The sequence below is a fragment of the Zophobas morio genome, unplaced genomic scaffold (assembly GCF_036711695.1).
Source record: "Zophobas morio isolate AGI-343-1 ecotype UQ-CSIRO unplaced genomic scaffold, CSIRO_AGI_Zmor_V1 ptg000030l, whole genome shotgun sequence".
Taxonomy (NCBI): domain Eukaryota; kingdom Metazoa; phylum Arthropoda; class Insecta; order Coleoptera; family Tenebrionidae; genus Zophobas; species Zophobas morio.
In genome coordinates this window covers 9,966,506-9,991,095 of record NW_026972135.1, presented here as the reverse complement: position 1 = coordinate 9,991,095, position 24,590 = coordinate 9,966,506, and the positions used below count along the sequence as shown (strand labels likewise).

General features: G+C 35.5%; 4 protein-coding genes across 4 annotated transcripts; all 4 read left to right on the top strand.

Annotated features, from left to right (window-relative positions):
* Positions 1–110: 110 nt before the first annotated feature.
* LOC135138084 (putative ankyrin repeat protein RF_0381) lies at positions 111–3,414 on the top strand. Its single transcript, XM_064067938.1, has 2 exons — positions 111–266; positions 2,374–3,414. Exons 1-2 carry the CDS (start codon positions 258–260, stop codon positions 3,307–3,309), a joined length of 945 nt encoding a protein of 314 aa, XP_063924008.1. The 5' UTR covers positions 111–257; the 3' UTR covers positions 3,310–3,414.
* Positions 3,415–3,829: 415 nt separating this feature from the next.
* On the top strand, positions 3,830–5,472 carry LOC135137942 (putative ankyrin repeat protein RF_0381). The gene is made up of 2 exons (XM_064067722.1): positions 3,830–3,990; positions 4,430–5,472. Exons 1-2 carry the CDS (start codon positions 3,976–3,978, stop codon positions 5,363–5,365), a joined length of 951 nt encoding a protein of 316 aa, XP_063923792.1. The 5' UTR covers positions 3,830–3,975; the 3' UTR covers positions 5,366–5,472.
* A 14,959-nt stretch (positions 5,473–20,431) lies between these two features.
* LOC135138124 (putative ankyrin repeat protein RF_0381) lies at positions 20,432–21,660 on the top strand. Its single transcript, XM_064067999.1, has 2 exons — positions 20,432–20,628; positions 20,682–21,660. The coding sequence occupies exons 1-2, from the start codon at positions 20,614–20,616 to the stop codon at positions 21,540–21,542; spliced, it is 876 nt and encodes a 291-aa protein (XP_063924069.1). The 5' UTR covers positions 20,432–20,613; the 3' UTR covers positions 21,543–21,660.
* Positions 21,661–22,201: 541 nt separating this feature from the next.
* Positions 22,202–24,250, top strand: LOC135137988 (putative ankyrin repeat protein RF_0381). Its single transcript, XM_064067790.1, has 2 exons — positions 22,202–22,277; positions 22,474–24,250. The coding sequence occupies exon 2, from the start codon at positions 22,491–22,493 to the stop codon at positions 24,156–24,158; it is 1,668 nt and encodes a 555-aa protein (XP_063923860.1). The 5' UTR covers positions 22,202–22,277; positions 22,474–22,490; the 3' UTR covers positions 24,159–24,250.
* The last annotated feature ends 340 nt before the right edge of the window (positions 24,251–24,590 follow it).

Genomic DNA, 24,590 nt, shown 5'->3' with positions numbered 1-24,590 from the left:
AATATTTTTGAGTATTCGATTAGGCAAATTTTTAAAAGGAACTCAATTTGGATGATAATGGTGTAATATTGTGTCAATCTTATTTTTTATATTTAGCGAATAAAAACGCAGGTAGCAGGGACTACTGCGCATTTGATCGTTGGCAACGCTGTGTGTAGAGCATTTGGATTTATATTTGCTCCATTTGAACTACTCAGATTTCGATCTTAAAACAGTAATCATTTAATAGTGACTCCACTTTGTGATATATTTTCATTATGGTTAGGGTAAGTTCACGAATTATATGTTTGTTGCAGTTTGGTAGTATTATTCTATAATTTTATCATTCGTTATTTTTATTTTATTAATTTATTAGACTGTGTCGTTGTATTGCGCAATTTTAGTTATTGTTAACATAAAATTTACGTCAATGAAGAAATAATAAAAAAATTGTCTGTACTATTAAAATTACAAAATAATCAAAACAAAACAAATTACATGCATTGGTTGGTTTATTAGTGTCCATAATGTGTGATTCATTTATGACGTCATCAAATAAAACATTCGTTGCATCAAATTTTGATCCAATATACAGGTATTAGGGAATAAAAAACGGTTTACTTTAATTGTTTCATAACAGTTTTTTTGTTTTAATCGTTTTTGTTTAATTATCATTTTTAATTTTTTTTTCTAGAAATAGAAAGTTTGAAATTTTAGTACAGTATAAAAATTATTCAAATAAATTTATTTTTTATAAGTTGCCGTTCCCGTTGACATAGCTTTTAGAGCTGAAAATTGTCATTTATAAACTCCGTTGCCAAGTTACCGTTGATAGTAACTGAAGAAAACTGGAGGATTTAAGTTGATTACTACAAAAATTTACCATTTTAGACATGTTAAGTTTCTCGTTGTCGAAATAAGTCTACACATATTAAGAAAAAAAAGGCAAAATTGCCCCACCCACCCACCCTATCTCAATTGTGATGATTTTTTTTTATTTGTCGTGAGCGAAGAGGGCGGAGCTTAACTGCAAAATTCTTATTTCATGAATTTTTCATTCGTTGTCAGATTGAGGGGTGGGGCTTAATTGCAAGATCCATATTTGTCTACAAGAATTTACCATTTGAAATATGTTTTAAATTTCTTGTTCTGAAAAGACGACTACGTATATTAAGAAAAAACGCAAAATATAAGCCCCGCCCGCCCGCCCGCTCTCAATTGCAATGATTTTTTTTAATCCTCGAGAACCAAAGGAGCGCAATTTAATTGCAAAATCCATATTTCCTTACAAAAATTTACCATTTTAACCGTGTTTTAAGTTTCTAACAATACAAAAAATCATCACAATTGAGATGGGGTGGGTGGGCGGGATATATATTTTGGATTTTTTTCTTAATATACATAGTATTCTTTGAACACACAACATTCAAAAACATATTTTTAATTTCTTGTAAAGAAATAAGTATTTTGCAGTTAAACTCCGCCCGCTTGGTTCACGGTGAACAAAAAAATCATCACAATAGAGACAGGGCGGGTGGGTGGGCTTATATTTTGCCTTTTTGTTTTAATACGTGTAGACTTCTTTTTACAACATGAAACTTAAAACAAGTTGGAAAATTTGTATAAGGAAATATCCATTTTGCAATTAGGCTCCGCCCCATAATTGTAAAATCAATATTTCCTTGCAAAATGTACCATTTCATCCATGTTCTAAGTTCTTGTTGTGAAAAGATGCCTATATATATCAAGAAAAAAGGGCAAAATATAAGCCCCGCCCACCCGCCCTTTCTCAATTCTGCTGATTTCTTTTTTATTCGTTGTAAGCCTAGGGGCGGAGCTTAATTGCAAAATTCTTATTTTTCTACGAGAAATTATCATGTGAAATATGTTCTTGTAATCTCGTTATACAAAGAAAACTAAATGTGTTAATAAAAAAAGAAAACCAAAAGAGAAGCTCCACCCATCCGTCTCGATCTCAGTAATGATGAGTTTTTTATTCGTTGTCACACCAAGGGGCGGGGCGTAATAGCAAAATCGATACTTCCATAGGGCATAGACAAATTTTAAACATGTTTTAAGTTTCTTGTTGTGAAAAGATACACATATTAAGAAGAAAGGGCAAAATGTAAGCCCTTGTGGTATGATATAAACGACGCATACCTTTGCTGCGTATTTATCTTACAACGGCAACGTCAGCGACAAGTTTATAAATCGACCTTTAGTTGTCATCCAAGTACATAGTTCAAATTTAAACCCAAATAGTTGTTAATTTACGGAAAAAAGTTGAGTTTATTGCGTACGTGTGGGTAATACATACATAACATTAAAAGAATTTAAATCCATCTTGCTTCAAAGCACACATACATATAGATTAAAATTAAAATATGTTCACAGAATTGGGATCACGTTCTCTATGAAAACGTCCGCACCGGCAATATGTTGTACATCCAGAAGTCCGTAAACCAAGGCGCTGACATCAACTGCACAACATTCGATGGAAACACGCCTTTAGCAAACGCCACGAAAAGAGGCCGACTGGACATCATGCAGTATCTGCTGAGTCACAAAGCAGACATATTTAAAGCCGGAGCTAAAGGCAAGTCTCCACTGTCCTGGGCGATATACCGTGGCCACATGGAAGCCCTCAAACTATTATTGTCGAGTGGAGTTAACGTAAACACGACAGACCAACAGGGCAACACACCTCTAGTGTACGCTGCTAGAGAAGGCAAAGTCAATATAGCGGAATATCTAGTTTCCAACGGTGCTGACGTCAACAAAGGTACCCTTGGAGGAAGCACACCTCTAGTTGAAGCAGTCATCGCTGGTCATTTGCCCATTGTCAGACTATTGGTGACTAAAGGCGCAAAAGTTGACAAAATGGGTCATGAAGGTAACACACCGGTGGCTCTTGCTGTGAAACACATGCACCCAGAAATTGTGAAATATCTAACGTTTGTGGATGCTGATCTTGGTAAAATTGGTGACGAAGGTAAACCTCCACTGTCGTGGGCTGTGATTAACGATGATTTGGATATGGTGGAGTTTCTTCTGGAAAATGGAGCCGAAAAGACGATTCAGATCGCTTTTCTCCAAGCTATTGATTCAGGGAATTGTGAGATTGTGAAATTTTTGAAAGAAGCAGGTGCCGATGTTAATTTTGAGTATAAGAGTGATGAAAGACCGTTGGATAGGGCTACTGCGGCTGGTCATTTGGATGTTGTTAATTATTTAGTTGAGTGTGGAGCAGCTGCTACACACGAAAGTGATTCGACTGATGATTCTGATGATTCGTTTGTGATGGTAGATGAAGAAGATTGTGGATTGTGATCACCACGTTTCTTCCTACGTTCCAGGGATAACTAGAAGATAGTTGTACTGGATAAAATAAAACAAGACTGTTAAAATAAAGTACAAATAAATGTTATAAACTAAGTATTGTGTTTTCTTTAATTATTTCGTGTACTGTAGTTGGATTCATTCCAACTATTTAGGCAATGTATCTAATACTTGCCTGAGGAGATTCTTCCAGACAGTCAAAAATTTGCTTCTCAATTTCCACCGTTCTTGTGCCTTTTTGTTCGAATGTCTGCGATCTGGATAGGTTTTAAGATACTCACTTGCTGCCCTTCGGAAATTTCCATTATGAAAACTTTTTTAAAGATTACACAATAAGATCGAAAATCGACAAAGCTTCAAATTTTTGTTCTCAAATTCAATGTAAATAATAAAAGTCTGAAGTTTTCAGATTTTCGTCTATAAATTTGAAAACTTCAACTTCTGGCACCACATATTGCACAACATTTTATAAAATTAACGAATGCAAGATAGGTACATAAGTGTGGATTTCAGGCGAGTAAACTTCAATCTGTTCGTGTCGGCAAATCAGTAACAATCATGTAGATGAACAAAGTGTAAAAAACACAATTGTAGTGGCTGTTGGTGGTTTTCGTTTGCCCATTAGAACGAATAAAGACAGGAATAAAGTTGAACAACATGCTTGGAAAACATGTAAGTAAATTACTGACAATTTTTTTGACATAGCTACATTGAATTTTTACTGGTCTTCCATGCTGTCTGAGTGGTGAGTGAATTTGATGTCCTTTAGGTTCCGGACCTGTGAGGGCCTCCTCGGAATGCAAGTCGGTAAATAAGAGGACGATATTTTCGTTCCGTAGCGTACATAGGTGATATTAAAACGTAAATAACCTAGATAACGACATATCAGTTCGTCGAAATTACCTACTATCTCCAAAAACTACGTCATGATTAAACACAAAGATAGATAACGATAGAGGAAAATATACATGAACATATTGAGCTAGGTTAAGGAAACTACCTAGGAAGAAAATTATATTTTTGGTTGTAGTCCATTAATCATGAAAACATCAACAATTTGCATAAAGACCAAGCACAACTCTCTTACTTACTGTCGTTTATTTGTCCACAGAACCGGGACCACTTCCTCTATGAAAACGTACGTACCGGCAGCTTGGCATACGTCCAGATGTCCGTCAGCTGTGGCGCCGACGTCAACTGCACCACGTTCGACGGAAACACCCCTTTAGCAAATGCCACCAAAAGAGGACAACTGGACATCATGCAGTACCTGCTAAGTGAAAAAGCCGACATCTTTAAAACCGGGGCTAAAGGCAAATCTCCAATGTTCTGGGCTATCCACCGTGGACATCTGGAAGCCCTCAAACTCTTGTTGTCAAGTGGAGTCAACGTAAACACGACTGACCAACAAGGCAACACACCTCTAGTGTACGCTGCTAGAGAAGGCAAAGTCAATATCACCGAGTATCTCGTCTCCAACGGAGCGAACGTCAACAAAGGTATTCTTGGAGGAAACACACCTCTAGTTGAAGCAGTCATCGCTGGTCATTTGCCCATTGTCAAACTACTGGTGACTAAAGGCGCCAAAGTTAACAAAACGGGTCCTGATGGTAACACACCGGTGGCTCTTGCTACGAAACACATGTATCCGGAAATTGTGAGATATTTGACGTTTATGGATGCTGATCTTGGTAAAACCGGTGATGAAGGTAAACCTCCACTCTCGTGGGCTGTGATTAACGACGATTTAGATATGGTGGAGTTTCTTCTGGAAAATGGGACCGAAAATACGACTCAGACCGCTTTTCTCGAAGCTATTGATTCAGGCAATTGTGAGATGGTGAAATTTTTGAAAGAAGCAGGTGCCGATGTTAATTTTGAGTATAAGAGTGATGCAAGACCGTTGGATAGGGCAGTAGCGGCTGGTGATTTGGATGTTGTTAATTATTTAGTTGAGTGTGGAGCAGTTGGTACGCATGAAAGTGATTCGACGGATGATTGCGATAATTCGTTTGTGATGGTAGATGAAGAAAATGGTGGATTGTGATTCACTTCGTTTCTTCCTACGTTCCAGGTGTTCACTAGAAAATAGTTTCATTGGATAATGTAAAATAAGGCTGTTAAAATAAAGTGCAAATAAATAGTATAAGCTAAGTTTCGTACATTTTCTTAATAGTACAGGGTGAGTATTATAATAACGGGACCCTGATTTCATATGTAAATAAATAAATAAATAAATAAATAAATAAATAAATAGTTTATTGATCATCCAACGGGCAAATCGCCCACATAGGACATAATAATAACCAATAGTAAACTTAACCCAAAAAACAAAAAATTTTAATATAATGCTAATTTAACGCCAGCAATAAATTCATTTGGAGACACTACAAATATATCACATAGGTGTTGTATGCTATTGTATATTCTGCACATATTGTTAACTGGTGAATAATAATGTTGATTAGTGCGAGCCATATCACACAGGAAAGTTCTCGGATTCCTGGATCCTGAACGAGGAACATAAAAACAAATTTGTTCGAGCAAGACATTGTCATTAATTATATTATGTATGAGTTTATGCAGAAAAATAACAGAGGAAAATTCACGCCTACTTTGGAGATGAATAAGATTGAACTCATTTAACAGCTCATGCTGCGAAAATCCTTGGATAGGGTAAACACCGTATTTTTTGTAGAAAGCATACTTGCAGAATTTCCTCTGCACTTTTTCCAAGACCTGTATATGTGTAATATAAAAAGGATTCCAGATTATTGAACAATATTCTAAAACAGACCTAACATACGCACAATAAAGCATTACAATACAGTCAACATTGGTGAAATCCTTTGTGTTCCGTATTATAAAACTTAGTATTCTCATGGCCTTTTCACTAATATGTGTAATATGTGGTGTGAATGATAAAGACTGATCCATCACAACTCCCAGGTCTTTAAACTCAGTACACCTAATAAGTGACTGATCATTTATCTTGTAATTGAACAAAATAGTGTTAACTTTACGACTATATGACATAATTCTACATTTATTAACATTCACTTCTAATTTATTCTCAACACACCATTTAAAAAACTTATTCACAATACTCTGCAATACAAAGCAATCGTACTCATCACTTATGACCTTTAAAATTTTGACATCGTCAGCAATCATATAGACATCACATTGATTATTTATCACAAAAATTACATCGTTAACAAAAATTGTAAACAACAACGGTCCCATATTTGATCCCTGGCAGACACCTGTGTTACATTCATAACTATAAGATTTACAATTCTGATATTGCACATACTGTTTTTGACCTACAAGTATCGACTTGAATAGTTGGACTACTTCTTCACATAGACCCATAGCAGCAAGTTTGTGGAGTAGTAAAGTAATATGATTCACTTTGTCAAACGCCTTAGACAAATCTGTATACACAACATCAACTTGCTGCTTTAAATCTAAAGAGTTGGATAATTTTTGTGTAAAGTTACATAGATTAGTTGCAGTCGATCTACCTGATATAAAACCATGCTGCTGAGTTGCAATTAATTGTTTTACATGACTGTATACATACTTAACTAAAATGCATTGAAAAATCTTAGCAAAATTTGGTATAATTGCAATGGGTCTATAGTTAATTACATTATCTTTAGCATCAGATTTAAATACTGGAGTAACTTTACCAATCTTCCAACATTCTGGGAACGTGGAGGTGGAAATTATGGCGTTATAAAGATGACAAAGCGGTGTTAATAGAGAGCCTATACAATCTCGGACGAGAAATGCAGGTATTTCATCATCTCCACTGGTTAGATTCGGCTTCAATTTTTTAGCAGCTTGTAGAATATCACAGTCGGTTATATTAAAACGATGTAGAACATTTACGTAACAACACGGAAAAAGATCACAGCATTTATCACAGTTATCGTCGCAGGCTTTATAACAGGATTTATCATCACGGGAAGGTTGAGTGACAACATGGTCGACATCATTTGTAGAATTATTTGATGGAATAAATACACCACTAAAATGCTCAGAAAAAGCATTCACGATGTCACGGGACGTTGACAGGAGACGATCATTATATGTCATTCTTCCTGGTATACGCGTACTCCCTTTTCTTGAAGTAATATAGGACCAGAATGTTTTAGGATCCGATTTAACATTGTCTTCTGTGGACTTAATAAAATTATGAAAATCAGCCTTAATTTGTGACTTGATCTCTTTCTCCAATTTTCGAGCAGCATCCTTTTTCGATAAGAGGTGACATTTCTTATATGATTTCCATAAGCGGTCTTTCTTTTCAATCATTTTAACAGTACTTGGTAAAATCCAACAGGGAAAGTTATGCCGAGCAGAAGTGATTTTAGGAACATTGGTATCACAAAGCACATGCAGCTTTGTATATAATAAAGTACAGATTTCATTTACATCATTAATCTCTAGAATATCAGACCAATCTGTTTTTAACATCGCATCATATAAGCTGTGAAAATCTGCTTTTCTAAAGCTGTAACGAACAGAATCACGTTGTGCTTCAAAAACTACTTCCTGCTTGGTTTCAACAGTCAATTCCACACCTAAAGATGGATGATGCGGATCCTCAGCAACTCCTCCATGTGATCCACATTACATTTTATTTTTTCAGAGGACAATACGAAGTCAAGGATTCTGTTGTTACGATTCTTAACAAAATTATTCTGGCGTAATTCATTATAATTTATGAACTGGTTGAGAGTTTGGCAAACAGATGAAGGATTTTGAGCATATCTAGTGGTTGCGAAATATTCCGGAATATTGAAGTCACCAGCAATCAGAGTCATCCCCGTGATATGGGATTCTTCCAAATATTCGAAGACACTTTCATAGAGTTGCGTCTGACTGATACGAGGAATGTAGAGATTTATGACGATTAAAGGATCAGAGCAGCAGAACAACTTAACTTTGCAGTTAACAGCAGTCAGCACTCCTCTTCCTTTTCTACCATTAGATGAACGGAAAACATTGTAATTATTTCCAAAAATTTCACTTGAGCTGACAGAATCACATAGCCAAGTCTCTGTTAATAGGATTAATAAGTCATAAGACGCCAGTATAGAATTAAGTCCACGAACATTCTGGTAGGCTACAAAAAGTTTAAAACAATCACTATCCCGTTGGATGCAACTTACTTGTTTTTTTCTTGAACAACTTTGACTATTTTAGGCATACCATTGATGTACTTAATTTTGATTTCTGTCTCACCATTATCTAATCGCTGTTTAAATTCTTTGCGAGTCACATAAGCCTGATTTTGTTGATGTCTAGTGAGGTCCTTGTTGCAAAATATACCATCATTGCCTCTTCGTTTAACTAATTTGTTGACAATCATTGGACTGTCAAATACAACTTTTATAAGCCTAGAACGATTATTATTATTATTTTGGCCTAGACGAAATACGGATATGATATGATCGTCAGTAAAAGTAGGGATGACTGATAATATAAAATTCTTAATAGTTAGTTTATCAGAATTTTTTTTCTCCTCTAGGGTGGCACCCTCCGGTTCGGGAATACCACTAATGACAACGTTATTAGAACGACGAATACGCTCCATCGCCTCATCAATAGTTGAATCTTCAATATTTACCAACGGATTACATGATGCTTGTTGCTTTTCCGTCGTTAATTTATCTATTTCATGTCTTAGTTTTTTGTTCTCACTAACCAAATCAGCGATGACTTTTTTCATGTCATTGACACTATCAGATAATGAACTAATCGTTGATAGTAGACTCTTCATTGTGATTGGATCAACTATTTCGGGTGTTTCAGGATTCCTGCTAGCAGGATAACACTTTTTTTTACCAGCACATCCTATGTGGGACCACACATGTAACTCTTTTTACAGTTTATTTTTCTAAAATGTTAGTCCCTGTTGTGCGGTCCGAATATTTATAAATTTTAATCCTACTCTTCGCATTACTATAATTTTCTTCCACTTTACTGCTAAACCCCTTCGCTCGCAATTCATAGTTAATTAATTTCTCATTAGATTTTTCTCTAAGAGATTTGATAAATATTTCTAAAGATGTTATTAGAGCAAGGTCTTCGCACACATCTAATCCAGGTTCTTGTAACTTTTTACTGACTGTTAATCCTTTCAAGAAGTTCTTCCCAGACGACAGTCAATATAGCGATTTCGAGTTTGTATAGCTTACCTAATATTTTTTTCGCTTCCATCTTGCAGTCATTTTTTTCTAAATTATCATTAATAATAGTTTCTAATGCGGTTACAATTAAGCTATAACTTTTTTTAACGCATGAACAGCGTCGTATGGACTATACCATCTAGTTTGACTCAAACCTTTAACTGAAAGTGGCAGTTTTGCATGTTGATTTAACAAATTCCACCGGTGAAGTGAAGCCGAAAAAAACACGTACAGTTGTTATACAACCCCAAAGTATCTGATTACATCCGGTACGACACTTGCAGCTTCGACCCCTACCAAATTTAAAGAATGAGCTGCACATGGTACATAATCCGCGAACTTGTTAATTTCCTTAACACGTGCTTGAAGTCCATTATATTTTCCACTCATATTCGCAGCATTGTCATAAGACTGCCCTCGTATTTTTCATTGAAAGACCATTGTCTTCTAAAAATAAATGTACTATATTAAATAAATTATTTCCTGTGTGACTGTCAATTGGTATAAATGACAAAAATCTTTCAAAAACTTTTCCTTGGGAAGTGTTTCTCAAAATAATTGCCAGTTGGTCCGTACGTGACAAATCTGGAGTAGAATCCATAATAATTGAATAATATTTTGTATCTGCATCGTTTATATCCTCAATAATTTTTTTTCTTACTTGTGTTGCCGTTATGTCGATTATCTCTTCATAAACCGTTTTAGACCAGTAACTTGCAACTAGTTGTTCGGTTTGACATTTCACTATATGTTGCTTCAAAAAAGGATAAAATTCTGCAATAAGTTCCATAATAAGTCCCATAAAATTTCCATTATGTGATGAACCCCATTTTTCATCATGTCCTCTAAATGACAATCCTCTTTCACTTAAAAATTTAATAACTGCCACAACTCGCATCACGTACAATGTAATTGTAGTGCTTGCCGGGGGTAGGCAGCTTAGCCAGTTTACGCACTATTGAGACTCACTATTTAACTACTACATATCTTTATTATTCTTCTCCCTTACACCGCTTGGTTGCCTATTTACTGCTTACTTACTAACTTCTTACTCTCTGCTGAATACATTTCTTATTAGTCTTATTACATACATTATTGCTTACATCTACATTAATCCCTACTCTAATCTTTCACTCTCTCTTTCACACATTACTTATTGATTATTCCACTACACCTTCCGGGATTTCTTAAAAGAAAAAATTGTTTGTAAATACACACTTTTTTTTTATATGTTCGTATTACATGTAATTTTACTACTAGGTTAATAGTTACAAGATTCAGTTTCAACACATGTTATATGCATCAGCAAGAAACAATACACTCGTAAACAATTATGTAGGTTAAGATATCTAATGTCAATGTCACAAAAGAATTACTTATTCTAATTATAATAACGCTTAGTTCTGTTTTTATGTACAACTAACTTCTTATTGTCCTTTAACACTTCAACATTGGGCGATAGGTCTTTTGTCACTTTAAAAGGTCTTTCAAAAATTACACTAAATTTATTACCTGTTTCTTTTTTGATTAAAATTAAATCGTCTTTCTCATATTTTGCTGACCTAACATTCTTATCATACATCTGTTTGCTTTTAATTTTATTTGTAATTAAATTATTCCTAGCATCTAAATGAGCTTGTTGTAACCTAAACTTCAATTCTAATGGATAACTATTAAAATTATACAAAGGATCTACGCATGTAGTTAAATGCGTTGGAAGACTACATATCTTACCAAATACTAATTCAAAAGGCGTGTATTGAATTTCAGTACGAACAGTTGTATTATAACTGAAACACCAATAAGGCATTCAAGAACTCCAGTTTGTTGCCTGATTATTACACATGGTTCTTAAATATGCACCTAAAACTTTATGTGAATTTTCCAAAGCGCCTGTACTCTCATGATGATATGCTGTTGAATGAATTGTATCAATTTTTAGCAAACTGCAAACTTCATTCATTGTACTTGAAATAAATTCAGTTCCTTGATCAGTGGCTATTATTTTAGGAACTCCATTTCTTAAAATAAAATTTTCGACAAATGCCTGAGCGGTAGTTATAGTTTCTTTTTTTTCTAAGGGATAAGCTTCTACATATTTTGTTAGTTCACATTGTAAGGTTAAAATATATGAAAAATTACTTGCGTCTCTTTCGATTGGACCTACAATATCTAGATATATTTTTTCAAATGCAGTGCTTGCTGTTGTCGTTACTACCATAGGTTCCTTTATACTGTTACTATATTTCTGCCTTTGGCAACTATCACAATGTTTAACAAAATTACTAATATCCTCTGTCATGCCTTTCCAAAAGTAATATTTTTTAGTATTATTTGTCATGCGCTTTACACCCGCATGTCCGCTAGTTGGAAGTAAATGAAAGTCATTTAAAATAACTTTTTTCATATCATCGTCTGTGATTCTTTTAGGATTATTTACAACACATATTCTTGGAAAATCTTTATTATTATTTAATCCTACGGCTTTCTTATATTCATTAATCATACTAGCTAGCTTTTTGACTTCATGCATATTACTTTCATTTTTAATAACGATTAATTCTTGCACATTTATTTCCTGCATAGAATTTCTAAATCTTTCAACAATTCGTCTCGCGCTATCATTGATAAAGAATTTAGATTCATATACAAAGCTGACAAGGAAGGGTTGTACAGAAAATTTTTATTTTTGGACATTGTATGTTCCAATTTAAGCTTTTTGTTTATTTCTGATTCGTTAGTTATTACAAGTTCTACACTGTCTGCTGGCTTTTTAAGAATCTCTACAACACTCGGATGGCCAGTCCTTATATTATCTAAATTCTCTTCCGCCTTGTTTGATTGTAGTTCATTTTGCATCGTTTTCTGTTTTGCTCTAGTCATAACAGTAAGTATTTTTTCATTCATGCTTTTTAACTCATCTGATGTAATATTGTTAATAAAAACACGTGACAACGCATCTGCAGCTACATTACCTCCACATCCTTTTACATACTCTACTGTAAAATCATATTCCTCTAAACACAACCTAAATTTTGTGAGTCTACTTGATGGATTTGTCATATTGAATAAATAAATTAATGGTCGGTGATCTGTTAAAATTTTGAAATGTTTACCATATAAGTAAGGTCGGAAATGTTTTACTGCCCATACAATGGCGAGTAATTCTTTTTCAATAGTAGAATATCGTACTTCAGCTTTATTTAAACTTCTGCTTGCATAAGCAACTGGCTTTCTATTTTTATTCGATAACACTGCTCCTACTGCAAACCCACTTGCATCCGTTTGAACAATAAATTCATTATTTTCAGAAAAAATTGGATATTGAAGCACGGGTGGTTGTATTAACGATTCTTTCAAAGTTCGAAATGATTCTTCACATTCTTTTGTCCAGTTAAAGTTAACATTTTTCCTACTTAAAAAATTTAACGGTATGGCAATTTCAGCAAAGTTTGGTATATACTTATTTCCTATTGTAATTTGCAAAAGCTACAAATCTTTTGACTTCATCGGAATTTTTCGGAACGGGATACTCTTTTAGCACTTGAATTTTGTTTGGATCGGGTAAAATACCTTCAGAAGTTATGATGTGTCCTAAATATAATATTTCTTTCTTTAAAAATTCTCATTTGTTAGGATTGAGCTTTAAATTTACTTTTCGGAGCCTCTCAAAAGCTTTAATTAAATTAGAATTGTGATCGTTCAAATTTCTTCCAAAAACTATTAAATTGTCTAAATATACGAAACAACTTTCATAGTTTAGGCCTGACATTGCAACTGGCATTATACGTGAAAACGAACTAGGACTTGTTTTTAAATCCATTGGAAGCCTCTTCATCTGAAATTGTCCTTGACTCGTTGTAAATGCTGTGAAGGGTCTACTATCTTTACCTAGTTTTACTTGATAATATCCTTGACTAAGATCTAAATGAGAAAAATATACTGCACCTGAAAGTGAGTCAAAAATATCTGTTATGTTGGGAAGTGGAAATTTATCATCCTGAATTTTCTGATTTAAAGACGATAGTCGACCACTAATCTCCATTTCTTTTGATTACTTACGCCTACCTTTTTAGGTACTAGGAAAATAGGTGATGACCATTCGCTTTTCGTAGGTTCAATAATATTATTATCACACATTTGAGGTATCTGCGTGTCAACTTCGGTTTTTTGCGCATGTGGTATTCTATAAGGCTTAACGTAAACTGGTTTTGTATTTTCTTTCAAAGTTATTGATTGTTCATAAATATTTGTTGTTGACAATTTATCATTTGGTAAATGGAAAATATCTGCATATTTAGCACAAATTTTCATGATAAAATCTCGCTCTTCTTTGTTTAATTTATCAGCATTGATAGTATCTAAAACTTCTTTAACTCTATCGACTGAATTTTGTGTTAAATCAAATTTGCAATACTTATAATCACTTAATTTGTGAGTTTTAGGAATCCATGTTTTTAATCGAATTTCCTCTTCGTTAGTATAAAATTTTTACCGGTATTTCTGAGTTTCGAGGTCTCGCAACAACTCCTGCTAAAAACACATTTTTACCTAATTGTTTCGGTAATACTACACAATCTTCATTAGTTGTTATTGGTAAATACTGAATTATTTCGCAACGTGGTGGAATTACTAAAATATTGTGATTCTGGTCTGATTCCAAAGGTACTGTTACTGTACTGTGGCAATTTGACAATGTCATTGTATTTTCCGCGTAATTAATATTTCCTTTGTGTTTTTTAATAAAATTTCTACCAAGAATTTCATCATTTACACAATTCAAATTTTTAAAAACGTAAAATTTTTGTTGAAAAATGTTTCCCTTTATATCTACAGTTAAATATGCAAATCCTTCTGAGAAAATGTTACCTCCTATTCCTCTAATTTTTATTCTATCTTGTTGAATTATAGTGCCATGAGGTAAACTATGTAACTTTATCGGTGACAAACTAGCTCCAGTATCTACTAAGAACCTTAATTTGTTTTCTTTGATATTAACTTTTATGCAATCTACTCCTGAATATGCATTGATTTGATTAATTTGCTTGGGCACGAAAAAACTGTTCCCGCATATTTTCTCCTACAGTATGATTCACCTGATTACGGAAATTTGAATATTGACTGTTTGTAGTGCGATTGTTTAAATTTTGATTATTTGTATTTCGCCTATTTGGAATCTGATTGTATGTATTTCGACCTCTATATTGATGGTTTCTGAAATGATTCCTTTCAAATTGACCACGACTCCTATCTTGATAAAATTTTGATCTTCTGCCACGAGTAGACATGGATAAGACCTGTGAATCATTTTCATGCCTTCGAGTAGCATTTTCATCAATGGCAGATCTAATACAGTCTTTTGAACTGGTAAAATTTCGAGCTGTTATTACCGTACTAAGTTTGGAATCTCGTAACCCATCTGAAAATTGTTTGATGGCAATTCTTTCGTTCACGGGCTTTAGTACCTTAAAATTATCATCATCTCCATTAGCTTGGGATATTGTTAAATTTACAGAGATCTTCAATTTCCTTACCGAAATCGTCTATTGATTTACTACCTTGAATTGTGCGCATTAATTTTGTTTATGTTCTGGAGAATAATTTGCACACTAGCACACTAGACAGAAAACACGTCCTTTGCTTTTCGAATAGGATAACCAAGATCTCGTTAATTGTTGCCCATTTTTTAAACGTTTCAGAAAGTATTTGTTCGTAAATTGTCTGTTCTGTCCCTTATTGTAGCAAGGTTTTGCTTTATCCAGTGGAATTGATTGTTTGGAAATTATAGGTGAATAAAACTAAACGAAACGATTGAAATGTGTATTGCAACAACGTGGTACATCAACTGAACTTACTGTGTCAAGTGCGCACATGCGCAAGCTTATGTCGGTAATACAGTTAGCAAAAGGGTAGTTTTCTATAATATCAACACTCCCACTAGAAAACTACAACTATCAACAAAAAATAATTTTAAATTTAAATAAAGTAAAATTAACGCTTCTTGAGTCCCATTTCCTTCAGGTGCTTTTCATGCAGTTCCAGAGGTAATGCTTTGGTCATCACATCAGCTGTCATTTCCTTCGAAGCAATGTGTTGAACTTGTATGGCCTTTTCTTGAATTTGCTCACGAAGGAAATGATGTCTCACATCTATGTGCTTTGTCCTTGCTCTGTATCCTCCCACTCGACTCAGATCCACTGCGCTTTTATTGTCACATTTCAGAATAGGTCCTTCGTCATCGACTTCAGGCATTAATTCATTTAGAAGGCCCTGTAACCAAATAGCTTCTTGCGCCGCTGCACTTAGAGCCATGTATTCTGCTTCAGTTGTGGATAAAGCAATGGTGGGTTGTTTCTTGCTATTCCATGATACAGGGGCCCCTTGGAATGTAAAGACATATCCTGTGGTTGACCGTCTCTCATCTTCATCACCTGCCCAGTCTGCGTCACAAAAACCTGCAAGTTTTCCATTCTCTGTCCTTGTAAAACAGAGTCTGAAGTCCTTTGTGCCTTGGATGTATCGAAGGACTCGTTTCACAGCTGACCAGTGAGCAGAGCCTGGATTATTGTTAAATCGGCTCAATAACGCTAGAGAATATGCCAGGTCCGGACGCGTACCCTGACATGCATACATCAATGACCCAACTGCCTCTTGATATGGTACATTCTCCATGTTTTGAACCTCGTTCGTGGATTTGGGGCACATTTCTTTCGTTAGCTTCTCGGATGGACTTAACGGAGTTTTAGTCGGATTGCAGTTTGCCATGTTGAATTTTGATAAAACCTCTTCTAAATATTTTGATTGGTCCAACCATAATTTGCCCTCTTTTCTGTCTCTTGTTACCCGAATTCCCAGGATATACTGTAATTCTCCCAAATCTTTCATTTTGAATCTGCTTTCCAATTCTTTCTTCAATTCATTTTTCATTTTTGAATCGTTGCCCAAAATGAGTAAATCATCTACATAGACTGCGACAATGACAATCTTATTATCCTTGCAAAGATAATATATGCACTCATCTCGTTTTGATTGATTTAGCCCAATTTCTATAAACGCTTGATGTAACTTCAAATTCCATTGTCTTCCAGCTTGCTTCAAACCATACATTGCCTTGTTTAATTTGCAAACTTTATTTTCTTGGCCTCTAACTTCAAATAATTCAGGCTGCTGAATAAAAATGTCATCGTTAAGATCTCCTTGCAAGAACGCAGTCACTGCGTCCATATGATCAATGTCAAAGTCATACTTGACTGCAAGGCCTAAGATCAATCTAATCGAATTGTATCGTACCACAGGTGAATAGGTTTCTTGATAATCTATCCCCTTACGTTGACAACAACCTTTCACTACAAGTCTGGCTTTAAATCGATCTATGTTCCCGTCTTGATCTAATTTTGTTTTAAATACCCATTTGCTGTCAATCACTTTAGCATTGGTTGGCAAATCTGTGAGAGTCCATGTTTTGTTTTCAATGAGTGCATCGTATTCAACTTGCATTGCTTCAAGCCATCTTGTACACTCAGGACTCGAAACAGCTTCTTCAACATTTTTGGGCTCCCTCGTCAACGACTGAACATGGTAGCAAATATATTCAGAAAATTCCTTTGCTTTTCTTTCCCTACGTGATTTTCTTATAGCGGGTTCTTCTCTTTCGGTGTTTTCGACTTGCTCAACATCATCATTGGTTTCAATTTCATGGACATTACATTCAACCTGAATTTCTTCAATTTCTTGTTCATCAATTTCGTCTGCTTGAGTTTCTTCGATCTCACACTCTTCACTTTCTTCGGTATGATCATGGAGGTTCGTTTCATCGGTGATTGGGTAAAACAACCAATCATTGTTTTCACATTGCGATGCCTTTGGAAGTTCTTTTTCAAAAAATACAACATCTCTAGCCTCCACAATTTTCTGTTTTCTTATGTGATAGAGCCAGTAGCCTTTCGAACCATTTGCATAGCCCACATGAATGCATTCTTCTGACTTCGGGTCCAATTTTCTGCGTTGTTGTTTAGGCACGTGAACAAATGCCCTACAACCAAACACTTTTAAATAGGATAGATCAGGTTTCTTACCTGTGTAAGCTTCATTTGGTGTGACGTCTTTCAATGTTCTTGTCGGTGCTCTGTTGATCAAGTGGACAGCTGTATTTACGGCTTCTGCCCAAAACCTTTTCTTCAAATTGGCACCAATTAATAAGCAACGCGTTTTTTCTATGATGGTGCGGTTCATCCGCTCTGCAACTCCATTTTGTTCGGGCGTATGTGGAATCGTTGTTTGGTGACAAATACCAGACAATTTCAGCAGCTTGAGCAACCTGTTGTTGACATATTCAGTTCCATTGTCAGTCCTCAGAGTCTTGATTCTATTTCCCGTCTGATTCTCTACCATATTCTTGAATTCTTGGAAAACATCGTGTACTTCTGATTTGTTTCTTAGGAAGTAAACAAATACTTTGTGGGTGAAGTCGTCCACAAAAGTGAGAAAGTATTTTGATCCTCCCAATGAATTTTCCTCCATAGGACCACATAGGTCTGAATGGATTAGTTCCAAGGGTCGGCTTGAGTTCTTGACATGTGGCTTAAATGGTAGACGGTGTTGTTTGCCCTGCACACATACCTCGCAAGGTTCACTCAGCGAATTTTTGAAATTCGTTCCCGTAACGACCCCGTTTTTCATTCGGTTCATGCTGTCCGTTGACGGATGGCCTAGTCTGCTATGCCATAGATGTATATTGTCAGCAACCGATACTGAGTTAGCACCGTGCACCTTATTTTTCGGTCGATCCAGTTTGTACATGCCATTCTTCAGTGTGGCACTGGCGATGAGGGCGTTGCTTTTGTCGTATATACTGCATTTACTGCTCTCAAAGTACACCTTGTGCCCCTTATTGGTTATTTTACTCACAGACAGCAAGTTTGTTGTCAAATCTGGCACAAACATAACCTCTTTTACGTTTATTTTGTCAGGTGTACCACCTGTACAAACGTCCAAATTTACCTCCCCCACTGCATCGACATTTAGACGATTTTTATTGGCTACTATAATTTCCTGCGTGGATGAAGGAGGTTTGCTTGCGGATGTCAGCCATGTTTTGTCGTTCGTTAGATGGACCGATGCGCCGGAGTCGATATACCATTCATTTTTTTCAACATGATCGTTTCCGGTTGACAAGACTGTTAAGAAGGATTTCGCTTCCTTCGTGTTGGAAGATTTGCCATTTTCTCTCTGCAGGCGAGCCTTTCGTTTAAAACAATTCTTCCCGAGATGACCAATTTTATTACATTCAAAACACCGTGGCCCATTTTTAGTATAGTTCTTCTTTTCGGCGTGGTTTCCGAAGAACGCTACTCCATTTTTGTTTGAACTGCTTGTATCGACCTTGACCTCTTGTAATAGTTTCACCTTGATCGAGTCACTGGTAATGGCGATACCGGAGCTTTCTAGTCCCATTATCATTGGGCGATAATGGTCTGGCAATCCAGCAAGTAATAACGTCCCGAGCCATTCATCACTTACAACAAAACCAATATTCGTCAATTTATGTCCTGTTGAAATAATCTTGTTAACGTACTCTTCTACGGAATCACAATTTTCCAACTGAGTTTTATCGTCGAAGGCCTTGATTAAATTTTCCCATGCCTCTTTCGCTGTCTTCGCATTTTGCACGTGGACATAGTTTATGGGGTGTATCGACAGGATTATTTTGGCCTTAGCCTTTGCAACTTGTTTTGCCGTAGTGTTCGTACCCTCAACACATTCCCACAACTCTTCATGCTCCAAATATGTTTGCATTGCGAATTTCCATGAGTTGAAGTTTTCGCGCCCTAGTAGTTTTTCGATCGGTGGTAGCGTGGACGCTGCCATTTTGTTGCCGGAACACAAAAGTTTTTATCACTGAGATATATCGGATTCACCTTATTTTTACACGCGGCCAAACAATCAGCAGTACCCTGGGCCCATAACCTGTAGCAAGGTTTTGCTTTATCCAGTGGAATTGATTGTTTGGAAATTATAGGTGAATAAAACTAAACGAAACGATTGAAATGTGTATTGCAACAACGTGGTACATCAACTGAACTTACTGTGTCAAGTGCGCACATGCGCAAGCTTATGTCGGTAATACAGTTAGCAAAAGGGTAGTTTTCTATAATATCAACACTTATAAATCCTGATAAACTAAGAGTAAGTATTGTCTTCCCTTTTATTTTGAAAAAACGAGCTAAATTTTCATTGATAAAATTCGGCCATAATACTATATCTTTAGATTTATCGTTAAATGTATCACTTACGATTTGTTTTGCCTCGTCTTTAATCATGTTTTTCACACTTTTCAAAAAACTTCATTTTTATCAGTTGAGTTATTTGAAGTTGAAGTAGAAGGTTGAGGTGTAAAAAAACTTGTGACTTTTCGACATTTTGCTAGTTCCTCTTCATGTTGAAGCTGAAGTTTCCTCTTTTGGCTTCCACTGAGATATTTGCACTCAGACATTTTATTTAATCAAATACTTAATGAATAAGTTGTTTTATTAATACTTAACAAAACGAAAATAATTATCTAAATACCTCAAACACTGTTGATTCCAAAAATGATAATATATAATTCGACGCAAACTGAATTATGGAATTTTTAATTTTTAACACACTGTAATATTCGCAGAGTAGTATTAAAAACGTATGCGTTTATTTTGGAATCTAGCAATAACTGATAGATGTACTCGTATGTTGTATTGCATTGAAAATAGCTCAGGGTTCCGTTATTATAATACTCAGACTCACCCTGTATATTTAAAATACATTTATGAGTTTAGGTCTAAAATTAAAAAAAAAAGATAAACATCAAATTATCACTCAATGTTTGAATTGTGTTTCCACACCGGACCTCATGTTGCGCAACATTGCATAAACTTAACGATTGGATGCCTGGGTACATAAAAGTGGATTTTAAACCGACAAGATTTCAATCTATTCGTGCCGGCACATCAGCAACAATCATGTAACAGAACAAAGTGTAAAAAACTTAATTATAGTGGCTGTGCTGGTGGTTTTCGCTTGTCCAATTGAAAGAAAGGAAGGAATAAAGTTGAACAACATGCTTGGAGAAGATGTAAGATTTAACTACCAGCAAATTTTATTTTACTATTTTATTATTTTTGTTAGAATAAGGACTCATTTCTGTTCGAAAACATCCGAACCGGAAACTTACCATCCATCCAACAAGCAATAAACAGCAAAGCAAACATCAACTCTCTTGACGCCGATGGTAACACCCCCCTGGCGAACGCGACAAAACGCGGCCGCAAGGACATCATTAAATACCTCCTCCGGAAAAAAGCAGACATATTCAAAGTCGGAGAAGGAGGCAAAACGGCGATTCACTGGGCCATCTCGCGTAACGACTTCGACGCAGTCAAGTTGATGTTTTGGCGAAACTTTTGTGTTAATAAAATCGACGACAAAGGAAACACGCCTCTGATTTATGCAGCACAGGAAGGAAGAGCCAACGTTGCTAAATTCTTGGTCAATAAAGGTGCAGTCGTTGATAAGGTTGGTCGCAGCAGAAAAACACCTTTGATCGAGGCGATAATCGGAGGCCACTTGTCCGCTGTTAATTATCTTGTAGAAATGGGTGCCAACGTTGACAGACTGGCTCCTGATGGAAATAGTCCTTTAGCTGCGGCTGTACGTTGCCAACATAGAAAAATTGTGGAGTTGTTAGTGAACATGGAAGCTGATGTCTGCAAGGTCGGTGACAAGGGTAAACCACCACTTTCGTGGGCTGTGATAACTGAAGACTTTGGTCTGGTCGAGTTTTTGCTTGAAAATGGGGCAGAGGATACAGTGCAAGCGGCGCTTGTGGAAGCGGTAGAAGGACGAAACTTTGAAATTGTTAAATTCTTGATGGAGAAGTGTGACAGTATCGAAATGGGATCTAAATTTAAGGAAATGATTTTTAATAAGGTCAAGGAAAGTCATAATTTGGATTTAGAGAGGTGTATGGAAAAATGGAATTTAGGATGAAGTGATTCAGGCGAAGACTGTGATCAATCATTTGTTAAACTAGATGTAGATAAACATGTTCAGGATTTTGTACTGGCAGAAATTTACCGTTTTGATTACATTTTACCAATAAAATGTAGCATTTGTTTTTCTTGCCTTCCCAGTAACCATCTTTGTGTTTTTGAAAGCATAATATAGAAATACGAAACATTTCTTACAGAGCTCACATGACTCCAGCAGTTCTCAAAGAATAATGAATTGATGAAAAAAAACAAAGTTAAACTTCGTTACGATCTTTTAGGCAACCAGTAATACTTACCTCAATTCTATAAAAGCGTTTCAAACTAGTTATAAGGATCATTTAAATTTTCCTTTGGCTGGAAGTTCCCTAACAAGACATTCTTCATTAACAATGTTATCAAGATTCTTGTAAACTTTGCGAGTCTCCTTGCAGTGAGATCCGAATTTTAAATGTTTGACGACACACTGAAATTTTAAAAGTACGTCCCTGGCACGAGTACTTACAATCAATTGGGGTGTGTTTATACAGATGTAAAAATAAAAATATAATTAACTACTATCAACAATCATCATTGTTTTCTATCACTCATCAGAGATGTTGCAAATTTGTTATCTAATTTAGTAAACAGGATAGATATATTTTTATATATCTCCCTTATCGGGTTAGTAAACGATACGAGTGCAAATGTGTGTTGAAATTTTCGTAGTTAGGTGCAATTTCCGTCGCACAAAAAGGTATGAATATATTTACTTTTTGTTTTTCACTGCTAGTGTTAATATATGTGCTTCCAAAGGGCTCTAGAAATAAATTACGATTAAGAATTTTTTAGCACTGATTATTCTTATTAGTTAACTTATTCTTCTCTATTTTCTAAATGTTTATGTCTTTATAAAACAAAAGGAACTGATAAATTTTAATTCACTATTTCAGCCCCACTCTTCAAAAAAATGTCTCGCCGCCTCTCCAAGATAGACCTCCTAATTACCGCCATAAATTCCAACAACTTACACCTTCTTACGAAATGCATGGAGCATGGAGCAGACATCAATGCAACCTGGCCTTTAGCTGACTGTTCCATATTTGCAAAAGCTGTGGAAAAAAACAATTTTGAAATAATTGAGTACCTCATAAAAAAATCTCCAGACCTTCATTGCAACACTACTAACAAAGTCACGCCATTGATAGCTGCCATACGAAGCAACTGTACTTTACAAGTTATTGACATTTTGATAAAAAGAGGAGCTGAAGTTAATGAAAAGGACGCATTTGGTCGTACTCCACTGAACCAAGCACTGTCTTTGAACAAAGACGAAATTGTCCAGTTGTTGCTGGTAAGTGGTGCCGATGTTAGTCAGTGTGATGATTGTGGAAGGCTTCCCATCACTCTTGCAGTGGTTAACAATAGACTTGAAATTGTTAAACTTTTGTTTTCGAAAGGTGCTGATATCAATCAATTTGACCGTAATGGGGATTGTGCACTTGCAGTAGCACAAAGGTTAAATGATCCCAGTATTTTAAACTATTTTGAAGAAAAAGTGGCAGCTAGAACCGTGAGGCAGAAAGAGTTTGTAAATTACAAGAAACTAAAGGTTCAGGGGACAAGGAAAACTACGATAAAATTAGTCACCAAAGTAGACACTGTTCCAAAAGAAGAACAAACATCAGAAGATGCACTTAAAGAAGAAACCTTGCAAGACGTAACAAGTTTTCTTCAAGGAAAAAATGTTAATCAAACTGACGATCAAGGATTCACCCTATTGGCAAGAGCTATCCAATCACAGAACATCAAAGTGGTCCAGTGTCTTCTTACTTTAAACGCCAACTCTTGTAAAACTGTGAATGGTCAAACTCCTCTTCAGCTTGCCGTGAAGACACAAAACTTACAAATTGTGCAACTGTTGCTACAACACGGAGCTGAACATACCATCCAAACAGCCCTTTTTGAAGCCGTGATTTTGGGGGACTTACAAATTGTCAATTTATTGATGACGAAAAATGTAGAGCTCAATGTAATATACAGAAATGGGTATACTGTTTTATCAAAAGCAATCGAAACTGAGGAAGTCAACATTGTGAAGGTATTAGTGGAAAAGGGAGCTAGTGTAAATTTGCCTGATAGAAGCGGAAAATTGCCCTTAATCAGAGCTTTAGAAACTGGTAATGGAGATATTTCGTCATACTTGAGTGATAAAGGTGCCACAATTAACAACGGGGACAATAATCTTTCGTATTTTCAACAGTTGATAGAAGACAATAATTTGGAAATGGTGAAAGCTTTCGTCGAGTTATTGAAGATCGACGTAGATGTTAATTTTGAAACTGGGTTTTCTCCTGTGACGAAAGCTGTGGAACGGGGGAATCAACAAATGGTGGAATATTTTCTGTCACGAAAGAATGATATTAAGGATAAAGTTGATGGCAATAAGAAGTGTCCATTGTCTATTGCTGCAGTAAACGAAGATCTTCCAATGGTGAAGTTTTTGATAAATTCAGGGGCTGACGTTAGTGCGACGAAAAATGAAATAGAAGAGTATGCAAATATTTGTGAAGATTTTGCCATTTACTTAGAAATAAGAGAAGGAAAGTACGTATCATGGAAGCAAAATGGAAACTGAAATTATGATTTTGTAATTGACAGGGTGGATTATCTGTGTTATTAATTTTACATAGTGTAGTATGTTGAATAAAGTTTTCATATGTTGTGGTATATAGGATGTTTTTGAAATACATGTGCAAACAAATTTGAGGTGTCCGGTGAATCTAAATGAAGTGTGACATTAAAATTAATGTAGGGATAACCAACCCCTATGCAGAACGTCTCTACACTAGGTGTAGGTACTTAAAGAACTTTTATAAATCTTACAAATCATAAAGCCACAAAAATTCCGGTGGCAACAATAATGACAATGCCAAAAAATGGTCATGTTCTTAAAATATAATTTACCAAAAGAAGGGTATTAAGTACACTGTGGTGTTTAAGCTAAATAGAGTCAATTTTCAATTTCTAGAAAATAGAAAAGAGTACATGGTTAACCGTAAGAAAACTT